At 40.0% G+C, this 13,429-nt stretch overlaps 2 protein-coding genes across 4 annotated transcripts; one reads left to right on the top strand and one right to left on the bottom strand.

The window, feature by feature from the left end:
• The first annotated feature begins 655 nt into the window (after positions 1-655).
• On the top strand, positions 656-10,084 carry zbtb21 (zinc finger and BTB domain containing 21). 3 transcript variants are annotated; one of them, XM_040150840.1, is made up of 4 exons: positions 656-780; positions 4,310-7,373; positions 7,665-7,713; positions 8,218-10,084. In XM_040150840.1, the coding sequence occupies exons 2-4, from the start codon at positions 4,312-4,314 to the stop codon at positions 8,296-8,298; spliced, it is 3,192 nt and encodes a 1,063-aa protein (XP_040006774.1). In that variant the 5' UTR covers positions 656-780; positions 4,310-4,311; the 3' UTR covers positions 8,299-10,084. The 3 variants fall into 3 exon arrangements, with proteins under 3 accessions (XP_040006774.1, XP_040006775.1, XP_040006773.1); XM_040150841.1 differs by lacking the exon at positions 7,665-7,713; XM_040150839.1 differs by having other exon boundaries at positions 7,665-10,084.
• A 1,741-nt stretch (positions 10,085-11,825) lies between these two features.
• On the bottom strand, positions 11,826-13,418 carry atg101 (autophagy related 101). The gene is made up of 2 exons (XM_040150269.1): positions 12,679-13,418; positions 11,826-12,590 (listed from the first exon to the last, which is right to left on the bottom strand). Exons 1-2 carry the CDS (start codon positions 12,928-12,930, stop codon positions 12,186-12,188), a joined length of 657 nt encoding a protein of 218 aa, XP_040006203.1. The 5' UTR covers positions 12,931-13,418; the 3' UTR covers positions 11,826-12,185.
• Between the last annotated feature and the right edge of the window lie 11 nt (positions 13,419-13,429).

Here is a 13,429-nt window from a genome sequence, read left to right as displayed (position 1 = left end):
AATAAACATAGCAACGATTCCCCACTGGATGCCAGTAATGACATAAATCTCCTGCCATGCTATAGTGACTTCCATTCAGACCTAATTAGTTTCATTGGGGTTGGGGGGGCATGTAGTTACATGCATATTATATCTGCAACTGAGTTCAGATATACAAAAAGACAATCTCTTCTGTAGTTGTAGAATGCATAAAATTGATATTAAAACTCTAATTATATATACATACACACATACACGTATAAAATTATTTGCTAAAATCAAAAGGTGAGTTCGTTTCTCGTTATTTCAAATACACTATTTGAAATATACTATACACTAACAGTGAAAATTTGTGGGGTTTTTTTAACACAAAACTTAAATAGATAAAGAAAAAGTCCCTAAAGCACTCACTCCCTTGAAATATTTGCACAGTCAAGTACGTAATCAATTACAGTGTTGAGAACAACTTTATATCTCTTAATATAACTATATCAGCTTCCCTTAGCTGTGATAAAAAGCTTGATTAAAAAAACACAATACTGACAGTTTAAACGAAAAATATGACCTATCCCTTTAAATTAGCCTCGGTGTCAAATCTTCCGTTTGCCCCGCCTCCCGCTCCTTGACCAGCCTATCACAGCGCAGCGCACGTGACGAGCGTTCTTTGCGATGACCTCATCCCTGGTGTGGGATGACGTCAAATTCAAGATGGATGGAATCACGACCAGCGCTCAGAAATCTACACTACAGTGAATAAAGTCCCGACTGTGTGGAGGACAGACCCTATTCACGACGTGCAGGGTAAGTGTAGATAGACTACCAAACTTATCGTTAAACAAAATGAGCAGGGAGGGTGGAACATAGTTGGTGTAGTGCTGTTAAGGAGAAGCTTTTTCCTTTTCCTCCCTGACGTAACTCGAAAGGTGGATTGTGCTGCTGTAAAACCTGACCAGCTACAACCTGTTTTGCAGACAGCAACTGCGCCGTGTCAGGCCGGCGCGAACCGTTTTTGGAAAAAAAAACCCCAAAACAAACAAACAAAAAACAAACAAAAAAAAAACAAAAAAAAATCACCACTTCCACCGGAGGTAGCGGGTATAATTCACACCCCACACACTCCAAAAGCGTCTCTGTCCGCCCGCACCGACTGTGTTTTCATTCCGGGGTTACCGTGGTGGAGTCTATTGAAACGCGCTCAACTTTTCCCCTCTTGATTTGACAGAGCCGATGTATCGTAAAAGCGGAACGGCTCTGTGGCCGTTTATCCGCTCAGAAACAGACGGTTTTCCGAACTGAAAGCGACATTTCGGTTGGAGAAGTTATCTGTCATGAGAAATTGAGCCACGTCTCATGGATGATCTAATGCTGAAAGCCCCAGTCGACTTCCTCATAGAAAACTGACGTGACTGAATATTCCCTGTTGTTCTCTTAACGTGGATTACAAGTTTTGATGAAGAGGCCACTGGCTGGTCGTTAGTTTTTGCTGAATGAATGAAGCTTCTGCCTATGAACCCCTTATAGCAAGTGTCAACGTAGTCAACATAAGTAACCTGCTTTCCGGTCACAATTTTCAAAATAAACGCCTTAAGGAGCAACGTGCATTATTTGTGAGAAAATAGGATCGCGAAGACATATAACTCTATAAAGCAGTGTCAGTACAAAGTGGACATTATCATCTTCATCAGGGTAGGATTTATTGCATAGCTTTCGGATGGCTTCATTCGTTGTAGACAATGTAACAGTCATATCCTGAATATCACATTTATAGCTATACAGAAGGAAAATCTGTGAAACCGGTTACCAATGCAGGGTTTCCTCCAGGAAATCGTTTAAGCTAGGCAGTAAACAAGCCAGATTCCCCCGCATGTCAGTTTAGTTAGTAGATTATGGCAACTGCTGTGCAGGAATTTTTTTTTTTTTTTTTTTTTTACACTATTAGTTGAAGTGGTCTTCATTTCGGGTAAGGTGGGAAACCCTGCCAATGATGAAAGGAGATGAAAGTTTGAGGGATGACTACACAAACATTCTGTGGTGAAAAGCCTTTACTTTAAATGCAAACTTCTTAAACTTCCTGCATTAGCCTGTGTCACTGGGGGTGACTTGACAGAGCTACATTTTCATCCCTTTGACTGCTGACATGATGTAATGCCGATAAACTTGCTGTGAATGTCCTTCTGATATTCAGTTTATAATCATATAAAACACAGAGAAAAGCAGAAAATTCTCACAAATGAAACACTGGAAAGAAGTAATGTTTGGCATTTTGCTTGAAAAATTACTTAAGGGACCAATGTGTGTGATATAGGGGGACCTATTGGCAGAAATTGAATATAATATTCATAATTATGTTTTCATTAATGTATAATCACCTAAAAGTAAGAGTCATTGGGTTTTTGTTAGCTTAGAATTAGCTCTTCCTATCTACATAGGGAGCACTTCCTCAGAGCCTGCCATCTAGCACCACAACGTTTCTACTGTAGCCCAGAAAGGACAAACCAAACACTGGCTCTAGAGAGGGTCTTTGGCATCTTTACATAACCTGAAGGCCACTGTATGTTCTCGTACATGCCTGGAAAGGGAGGGGTTAAGGGAGGGGTATCCATCTGGTTGTAATCTGCAACCTCATCCTACACAATGGTCCTTTTGACAATTAATTGCTTATCAAAGTAGTTGCTGATTATTTTTCTGTTGAATGACAAATCGATTAATCAACTAAAAGTTACCTCTGTAGTACACAGTAGGGATGGGCATTTCAAACACAAATGGTCAAATCATATGCAGTTCTTTGTAGATGGGTGCTATGACTTTACGTATTGATAGCTGTTAAACTTTATATATAAACAAGTCCACAGACATCCACTGTATTTATATTGTAGTACTGTACAAACTCCACTGATATTTCTCATTGTTACATAGCCTACTGATCAGCTTAACCAACTTTACATATCTCATTACAATGACATACAGTCTATGAGTTATTATGATTTACATATACTGCATTAAAGTCTATGGAAACCCATTAATTCCCATTGTATTTTTAAGTTGGTAGCTGTATATACTCCAAACTGTATTCAGATTTTACAGATTAGTGGTGACTATAGAACAGTGGCTCATTATGATAGAATGTACAGTTCATGATTTACACACGGTGATGTATTAAAGTCTAATGCTGATGTGTTTTAAAGCTCCCATTCACTGCCACTGCACTCCACGGTCAATGAATTTTCTTATGATTATAAATTCTAGGAATCATGTCAATTACTAACAGTTTGCACAGCAAGCACACACACTGTTTTCAGGAAATGCTTCTAAAGTTTTGTTTTACAAAACGTTATTTTGAACTGTAGTCAGTTCAAACTTTGTCATTAAGTTCATTGATAGGTTTGATAGATTTGATAGTCGACTTCAGTTCAAAATGATGACCCATCCCTAGTACAAAGTAACCGTAGTATCATTACTGTGCCTTAAAACATTTTTTTTCAACATACACCATACACTTAATAATACACACTTGCTAAGCAAAATATGTAGATAACCAGTAATGTATAAATTGAAGGAATCGTAAATAAAGAAATACATGCAAATACCACTGAATTTCAAGGCCTCTGCCTGCCATCAGGTGGTAGCTGTTAACTTGTAAATTATATTAACTTGTCACAAATAGTAATGTCTTCTCTCCTTAATACATGAAGGATTTACAAAATTATTATTTTCGAGAATTCTGTAACAAAGTGACAATATTCCTCAATATTAGAAGAGTGGTCTGTTAACATTGCAGTAAAAAGTTCTGAAAAAAATTGTTGAAACATGCAGAACTGGAGTAGCATCAAGTTGTTTTGCATGGGAAACCTTTGAAACAAGACTCACCAACTTGTGGTGGTATTTCTTTGCTCTTTAGAGACTACGATGGTATAATAATTTTTTGCTATAGACACTGATATTTATTTGATGTTATACTTAACAAATCCTGGACTCCCCTTAATTGACAGAAGTCATGTTTGGTGTGAAAAATCATGATAAAAAGCTAAAGCATATACCGGTAAGATTTAATGGTAATTCACAGAGGTTGCTATCTCTGACACTGTCAATGTTGTGGAATTAGAAGTCACAACAACAATAAAAGACACAAACATACATTCATAATAGAGCAATACATCTTGTTTCTGAGCCACAGTCAGCTATTATTGTTTGTGTGTGACTATGCTTGTTCGGGGCCATCTCTATGAAAACTTGACAAACATGACAAACCAATTTTGTGCACATTTAATGATCATCTTTGTATTTACATTCCTGAGTCACTGAAATATAATCCTCTTCCCTTGTCTTTCAGCCATGGAGAGCCTAGTGCATTACAGTAATCCATCCCATACCCTCTCAGTGTTAGCGGTTCTCAATGAACAGCGCATGCGGGGCCAGATGTGTGATGTAGTCCTGGTTGTGGCTGACCAGAAATACCAGGCCCATAAGAGTGTTTTGGCTGCCAGCAGTGAGTATTTCCAGTCCCTGTTCACACGGATGGATGCAGAGTCATTAAAAGTTGTAAACCTGGACTTCTGTGAGCCTGACGCCTTCGAGATAGTTCTGAATTACATTTACTCATCCTCACTCTTTGTGGACAAAGGCAGCCTGGCAGCCATTCAAGAGTTGGGCTACAGCCTCGGAATCCCTTTCCTTACCAACATCGTGTCAACACGGCCACATGCATCCTACTGCGTGTCTAGAAAAAGGCTTTCGTTCTCAGAAGATGAGAATGATATCCAGACAAGGAGCGTCATTGTGTGTCGGGTCCGGAATGACACAACCCATCCCTCTTACTCAAGTTATCAGAGAAAAACATCAGAGGGATCATCATCTCCCCACTCTATTCGAGAGTCAGCTCAGCCACCATCAGAACACAACTCGCATGAATCGGTCAGGAACTCTGAAACAATCAGCAGGAAATCATCTGAACAAAGTGAAGCTGCTGAAAGGAAGTCCACCTATCCATACACCTCCATATTAAAAGGGAATTCATCACACATTGCATCTGTTAGGCCCCAGCTGACATCATCAGTGTCTTTCAGTGATGCTGAAATGCAGCACATCAGGCTGCAGTCTGGCACCGACCAGGACACTAAAGAGGAGAATGAGGAGCAGGAGCAGCACTATCACACCAAAGTGCCCTTTCGGGGTCAGGCCAGTGAGCCAAACCAGACCATTGACAGGAGTGGGCCACTCATAAAAAGCCTACTCCGAAGATCACTATCCATGGACAGCCCTGTTCCAGTCTTCTCACCCACACTGGAGCTCAAGGAGCTGCAAAATCGGGAACAGTCAGTTGTTAAAATGGCATCAAAAGCATCTGGGCCAGAAACATCTACTCAAAATGGCAATTCAAAAAAAACATCTCCTCTGGTTCTCAGGCCAAAGTACCCCAGCAGGTATGATGAAGAAACTCAGGTAGAAAGAGAGGTCAGTGTGAAAGCTGAGCCGAGCAGTCCACTTGCTGACCCCATGGACATTATTCGAATCACAGTGGGAGATGCTTTGCCAGTCAGTCTTACAGACTTGCAAACCAATTATGACCAAGGTTCCAGGCTCGACTTTAATCCTCCGGGGAAAAGAAAGGACAGGGCAGACAACAGAAGGTACCCGTTCAAGAAGAGCAAATCATTTAAAGAACATACCCTCTCACTTGACGAGAACATGTCGGAAACAGTACCTCAGAGTGCCAGCAGTGACTCTAATGAGAACAGTGGGGAGCTATCTCAGAACAAGATTTTCAAATGCTGGAACTGTTTAAAAGTTTTTAGGTCCAGTGCTGGACTACATCGTCATGTAAATATGTACCACAACCCCGAAAAGCCCTATGCTTGCGACATCTGCCACAAGCGCTTCCATACCAATTTCAAAGTGTGGACACACTGCCAAACTCAGCATGGTGTAGTACAAAACCCAGCCTCATCCTCCAGCTCCTCTGTACTGGATGAAAAATTTCAAAAGAAGTTAATAGATATTGTGCGAGAGAGAGAAATAAAGAAAGCTTTGCTTTGGAAGCTAAAGAGGAATAAACAGGGCTTACAATCTCCTGGACTTAGCAAGAAGAGATCAAGGCCCAGCTTCATATGTCCTTACTGTGGGAAGGTATTTGTGTTCCAGTCTCAGTACAGACAGCATTTAAGGACACATCCTGCAGAAAAAGCTGACCAGGATACAGCAAGTGAGAGCGTCATCTACCAGAAACAGGATGAGATCATTCATCAGAAGAACACAGACACTGGTGTTTACTCCTGCAGACTCTGTAATATGAAGCTGTCGTCACTCTTTGAACAGGGAGATCATGAGAGGGGCTGTCGACATGCAACTGTATGCCCTTACTGTGGCCTCAGATTCTCAAGTCCGGCTGTCAAGAGGGACCACGAGACACATTGTAAGTACAAGAAATTAACATGCCTGGAGTGTATGCGGACTTTCAAATCCTCATTCAGTATATGGCGCCACCAGGTGGAGGTCCACAACCACAACATGATGACTGTTAAAGACCAGATTCACCTGAAGCATCAAGAGAACAATGAAGAAGCGTCTGAATTGCTCAGAGAGGAGCATTACAGTAATGAGCCTCTAGCAACTGGGAGCTCAAGAGAGAACATCAGTTACAGTGACTCCTCAGGTCCACCCATGTACGATTCAGAAGACTCCTCATCCTATGTGCCTGAGGACCTGAGCATGGGTCACCATGGCAAGCTTGTGGTGAAGGAAGAGCCTTTAGAGGAGGCTGTGAGTGAGAGGGAAAACACAGAAACCGCCAAAACTGGGTCGGAGGAACCCGGTGTGTGGCCATGCGAGAAATGCGGAAATCTTTTCAGCTCTCGCAAAGACCTGGAACGACACCAGGAGCTGCTATGCCACATCAAACCGTTCATCTGTCACATCTGCAACAAAGCCTTCAGGACCAACTTCCGCCTTTGGAGCCACTTCCAGTCCCACATGTCAACTGCTAACGAACCTGGAGCCAAAGAGATTGACAGACACCCCTCACCTCTTTCTCCCTCCCCTCCTATGACTCCTCAAAACTCTGAACGTCGCTCCCCACAGGCCACTGTGCTCAAATCCACCCAGACGGCACCAGTTGCTGCAGCGATGGCTGAGGAGTCTAGTAGCCCAGAGCCCTGCAGCTCATTAGTAAGCAAGATGAAGAGGCCTGAACTAGAACGGCAACCCAGCAGCCACAGCCCTTTGTCACGGTCCAACAGCATGGAGAATCCAGGTGGCCCTCAGGAATCAGACACACTCTTTTACCATGCACCGTCTCTCTCTGCCCTGACGTTTAAGCGGCAGTATATGTGTAAACTCTGTCACAGGACCTTCAAGACGGCATTTAGTCTCTGGAGCCATGAGCAGAGTCACAGCCACATGTAAGCATCAGACATGGTATAGCAGTGCATTTCTCTTAAGAGACAATACTTAATATTAGACACACCTCAGCCTACAAAAAGAAGACTTTGAATGTATAGCTTCTTTGCTTGCCTCCAATGTCATATATTAAAGTGGCCATGTTCAATAGAGGTGTAAACGTGAATGTGCAATCAAGTGCTAGTTTCCTCTGTGAGACAAGATGATTATAAATGGTTTTATTTTCCTTTCCTATAGGCATTTATCTGTTTTTAAACCTCTTTTTAGTTGTCTGCTTGTATTTATCTATCTAGGTGTTTTGAGAAAAACAAGGTACAGAGTTGCACCCCTCAGCGGAAAAAGGTACAACTATATACTGTACATTGTTTTCTCCGAGTGTGGAAAGAGTGCTTTAAACTTTTGAAGGCTGCAGATGAATTAAAGACCAGTGCTTTTGATTTTGTATCAGATCTATCTCTTGATGTGAGCGACATCCTTTAAGATTATATTGGTGGCCTGGACAATGTATTCAATAAGCACTTTGTTTGAGTCCAAAACATTTGCTTGTACCCTTTAGTTCCCATAACTGAGGTTTTAGGCTGCAGAAGTAAAAATGACAACTAGGCCCAATAGCATCTAGTCATGTTTCCATCAATGTATTTTATGCTTATTTTTGAAGTACTGCATTAGAAAAGTTTGATGGAAATGGCAAAATTGGAAAAAACTTCCTCAATTGCGCAAAAAAGTTTTTATACTCGCTTGAGGTGGAAAAATGCGCTTAATGGGAGATGGAACCACCTTTTCTGAATAAGTTCTGACGTAATGAAAATTTAACTCACATGACTGATCAGTTGTTTCCGATTTTAGAGAAGAAGAAGAAGAAGAAGAAGAAAAAGAAGAAGAAGCTGTTTCCAGCATCTTCCTGTCTCCGGACAGCATGAAACATAGCCAATTCTAGCTAACATGAAAGATTATGTACAACTTTCCTGAATGAAAATAGATTCCTGAAGCTCTCTCACCATTTTTCTCTCATAGCTGGCCAAGGTGACTGGTTTTGTTTCTTCTTCTTCTTCAAGGTTTTTCGGCAGTTGATAAACAACTGGTTTTCTTTCCGGTTCATGCCCTCTACTTCTTCTACTCTGTTTATTACAGCCATGTATAATATGGCCTATACTACCAGCTTCTGACGACACTATACAGCCTAGTTTATTCGGTCCAAACCAGTTGATGGAAATGCGCTTAATTCGCTTTTTCTTTTTTTGCGACCTTTCAAAAGTTCACATCAAATTTGCTTGAGAATTATGTGGAAACACTACTTCTGTTTTGTTTCATCATACTAAGCATTCCTTTAAAATTTGATCTCTTATATTTGAGTCTCAGACTGATGGAATACCTTCAGTATAATAAATAAAGTTCTAACACATAATGTACAATAAACACACCGCAGACACCTGTTGTTTTAGGCATTGCTTACAGTCTTCATTTAGTACTTATAATTTACGAATCTTCCTAATTGTTAGCCTGGTGAATCATTTTTACAAGTATACAAGTGAATGAGACAGTGCAGTCATCAGTCATAAGATTTGAGAAAGTTGTGTTTTTTTCACAGGTAAATGAATATAACGTTTGTAAATGTTGCTGAATAAAATCATTTGTAAAAGGCGTTCAGACCAGCTTACTAGAAAAAACGGGGAAAATAATGGGCTGGGTTGATTTGATGTTATGTAGTATTTAGGATACTGTCGTTCAAGTATTTGGCTCATCACATCAGCTGCTAGAAATCAATCTAAAATATCTACAGCAAGCGAACCTTTAGAAGATTTTTTTTTTTAAAGCACACTGCAGTATAGTAATGCAATTTATGGTTAAACTCAAATAATAAATATGAATGTTATAATAGTAATAATTATAATAATTATAATATTAATTTGTGTATATTAGACTAACAATTCCTGATTCACTGAAGACAGCCACCCCAATGCAGCACCAGTGTTTTGTAAATACTCATACACTGACAGATATGTGCAATTAAACATGGTAATTAACCGAGCTTTACAGTGCTTTGACGGCCTTATGCAACTTTTAAAATATTTTGTCAATATTATTTTACATAAAAGCACAAGAGTTCAGACGTCTTATGACTCAGGCATTTTGAGGAAGTAAAGTCAAGAGGAAGGCCTAAAAAAAGCAAATATTTTATTCTTCGAATGGTGAGAGAATGTTCCTGCTTCCTAAAGATTTATTATTAAAGATTGTGTTTTGATTGTATTCCAGTTGTTTCACAGTTGTATTATTGTAAAAATATATACCTTGCTTTGGCTTGATTGATTAGAAGTTTGTCATAAATTATCACGATTGCTACTATTTGGGGGATGTTAAAGTCAAAGATTGCTCCACAAAAACTATGGGAATTTTTTTCCTCTAAATGAGCAGCAGAAGCCTCATTGTGATGTTGAATTAATTGGAGTAATGATGGATTGATAATAGTGCTCTTAATTTTTTGTGAAAAAAACTTTCTTCAAAGTTTCACAGAAATGATTAGAATTGTGTATATGGAAGTGTTTGTATCTTGGATTTTGTACTAATTTTGTTAGTAAACAAAAGTTTTATCTTTTTAGTATTTGTGTGCTCTCACTGCAATAATGAATTAATGTCGCTTTTGGAGATTTGCAGCTGTTTTGTGTTTAGGTTTTTCTACTGTTTTTGTGCTTCATTTCTGTAATAAAGAGTAACAATGGAGAATACATATACAATAATTTGTAGTGTTAGAATTATTTAGTTTTAAGTGTTAACCAGGGGTTAAAGTGGACCGGAACCAGAATGGAGTTCTGGCACCTTCGATTAAGAAGTAAATAAATCTGATTGGCAGTTTCATACATAATATAATGGGCCGGTGGACCATAAAAAATCCATTAGCCTAAGCTTTTACCAGCCCTCTCTGCATTCCTGTCATTCGGGGTGCGTATGAGAGCCTGCTGCATGCACATTCCAGGTTCCCTCACCTGCCAAATCCCCCTTTAACCCCTGGTGTTAACTATACCTTTGGTCTGAGTAACCAGGCCCCACAGCTGATTTAAACATTAATCAAACAACATTTAACCATGTTTGAGAGATGTTCAATAACTCAGTGATCTTATCTGGTACCCCTAAACTTTATCTCCTTTAAACCATGTCACATTTCAATCAGTCTAGGCCTTCTTATTAAATGTTTTGACTCTAAAATGTGAGTAAATAGTGAAAAATGCCCACTATAATTTTCCTATAGTTCAAGTGTCTTGTTCTGTCGAAACAATTGTTGAAAACCCTAAGACATTTGTTTACTATAGTGCATGACCAGTAAAACGGTCAAATCTTGACATGTTACAAGCTAGAACCAGTCAATGTTTGGCAGTTTTGCGTAGAAAAATTACTAAAACAATTATTTAAATATCTAAGTAGTTGCCAGTTCCTTTTCTGTCAACTAATCTGTGCAGCTCAAAATCGGATGAGCATTCAGAATTACAAAGTGAAGCTCTGTGTTTTCCCTTTTGTCCTGACACTACTGCTCAATTCATATTCACTTTCTAGATTTGCTGCATCTTCTAAACATCAGATCAAATTTTATTTATATAGCCCAATATCACAAATCTGCCTCGAGGGAATTTACACTCTGGACAGTATACAACAACCTCTGTCCTTAAACCCTCAAAACATGTCACCAGAAAACTATTTCAGCTTCAGCGTTCTGTCGCAGTACTTCAAAGCAGATATAAAGGGGCCTGTGTGCAGTATTTACAAGATTGGAAATGTAAAGGGCCTTGGATTTAGTGATACACATCAGAGTCTTAATTTCTGGTGAAGGAAATTCGCCATATATTCTCAATTCTGCAAATCTAATCCCTCACCTACTATAAGACATTTGTAAGACAATCCGTTTTTTCAATTAAATATAATAATATTTATTAGTTTGTGTTGCACGTAAAAGCACTGCATAATCATTCCTTTACAAATGAGTAAAGCACGGATAATGAACACCCAGTCTTCAGTTTCCCCAATATCACCTGTGAGGCAAATCAAAAATTTGTGTGGAACTAAGTATGTTCAAACAACTCATCCTGTTGGCAGACAACCCTGAACCAGCGGGATGTTTTTCAAGCTTTGGGCCACCGTGACAATTTCTGGCTGGAAACTCAGGAGTGAACTTAGGAAATGCTTGCTTTAATTTGGAAAAATGGCAAACTGGAAATCCTGTCCTACCCATGTATAAGGTCACACTCTCTGTGAAATTGTGTGCAGAGAGGAAGTTTTCACATAGATGAGGAAATCTGTTTCCAAACTCATCCATGTCTTTTGCACTCACACAAAAAAATCGGGACTTATCTTCATTATATGATCGCTTCTTGTGAGTTAATCTTTGCCAGCAGTGGTTCTCATCTCAAAGGATAGGTTTACAGAGGCATTCTGGAGTTAGAAAGAGCTACGACTGTTGACTGCAATTACCATCAGTTACAATGAACGTTTATTGTACAAAAATTTACAGATTTGACATTATCCACAATAAGACTTTTTTTTAAAATTTTAACCGTTTTATAGTGTCGCTATTGTGTTGAATTTGCATTTCTAGATGGTGAAAGTTTGCAAAAACAAAGTATATTTGAAATAGACATTACATAATCAAGAATCTTGAGGTACAAGCAATATCGGAACCATGACAGAGACATCAGAAAAGGGATTACACTGACACTGCCTCATTGTAGCAGGAGTAGAGCTGACAAACCATATTTTGAGCATAAAAATAGATGTCAGGTATGGATAAACTCATCCATATATTTTTTTCTCTCTATGTTGGAATTTGTTCACAGGGCCAGGGTGTCTTTAATCAGCCTTCTCATAGTGGTGCTTACAGAGGTGCCTAATGAGTCAGTGATCTGGTATGTGATTTTGTAAAGGTATGGCTGGACATCTTTGAGGCTGGTGTCGAAAACATTGTCCACTTCAGACTGGGTGGGCATCTTTGGCAAGTATTCGTGGCGATTTATGACTTCAACGACGTTGATCACCTTCTCACCAAGCTTCTCACCCACTTTCTCCCTGCAGATCTGTCTCTCCTGCTCATTGGCAAGGTTGACGACGTTGACCTTGATGCTCCACACCTCCCAGGGAATACACTCGTCAGAAAAAGGCCAGCGAGACTTCTTCTTCTGGTAGAACTCCAGAGAAATTTGCCCCATGCCATCGCTGCCAGAGTTGCTCAAAGCATCCTGTAACCAAAGCATATAATAACATCGTCAAACTGCAGGCCCGCCAATGCGTTACAGTAAAGAGCCGCGTGTTAAAACCACCAGTTACCTTGAATTCAGACACAGCTTTCCTTATCACCCTGTCCAGCTCCTCTGAGGACACCCTGACGAAGGTGAAATCGATGAAGTCGCAATCGATGTCTAATGTGCCAACTGTACCGATGGAGTAGGTGCCCTCCTTTTTGTAGTGGAATTTCCCGGTGCTGCGGTGCAGTAAAATGGTGTGCAGCAGAGCCAGCATAGCTTCTTCCACCTGCCTCGCCTCCACTGTTACCTCAAGAACTTCCGAGCGACAGTTCATTGCGAAATGATACTTACTTCTATTTCCTAGCGACGACAGGGGTAGGGTGATGGTGGCTAGTGTGTGCGGCTCAATTGCACTTTGTTTACCTCTGCGGGTGGGCGGGGCCTATCATACACGGCGTATTACACTATACTCAAATACCAAATAGGTCTGTATAAAGGGAACCCTGCTTCCAAATGTAATTTGTGAGCACTGAGCTCAGGAACATAGTAGCAGTAGCCAGCTAGCTAGCTAAATGTTTGCTCCAACATGACAGGAGGATATAGTAACGATAACAATCATGGCAGACAATCTACGGCAGGTCGCGTAGTTAAAAATACTCGTGCTGCTTCGTTTTTTTCCTTAACTTGGTATCGTAAATACCACCTAATTAATCTAGTATAATACAAAACCTTATTCCCGACTAAAACAAATAATCTAAAGGCCAAATATCAGCCTCAGTAAGTAAATGCGTCTCGGTTCGCACGACCACCCGACGACAACAAACTCTCGCATT

This window comes from Xiphias gladius, chromosome 17 (genome assembly GCF_016859285.1).
Source record: "Xiphias gladius isolate SHS-SW01 ecotype Sanya breed wild chromosome 17, ASM1685928v1, whole genome shotgun sequence".
In the NCBI taxonomy this organism is placed as follows: domain Eukaryota; kingdom Metazoa; phylum Chordata; class Actinopteri; order Istiophoriformes; family Xiphiidae; genus Xiphias; species Xiphias gladius.
This window is presented reverse-complemented; position numbering and strand designations above follow the sequence as displayed.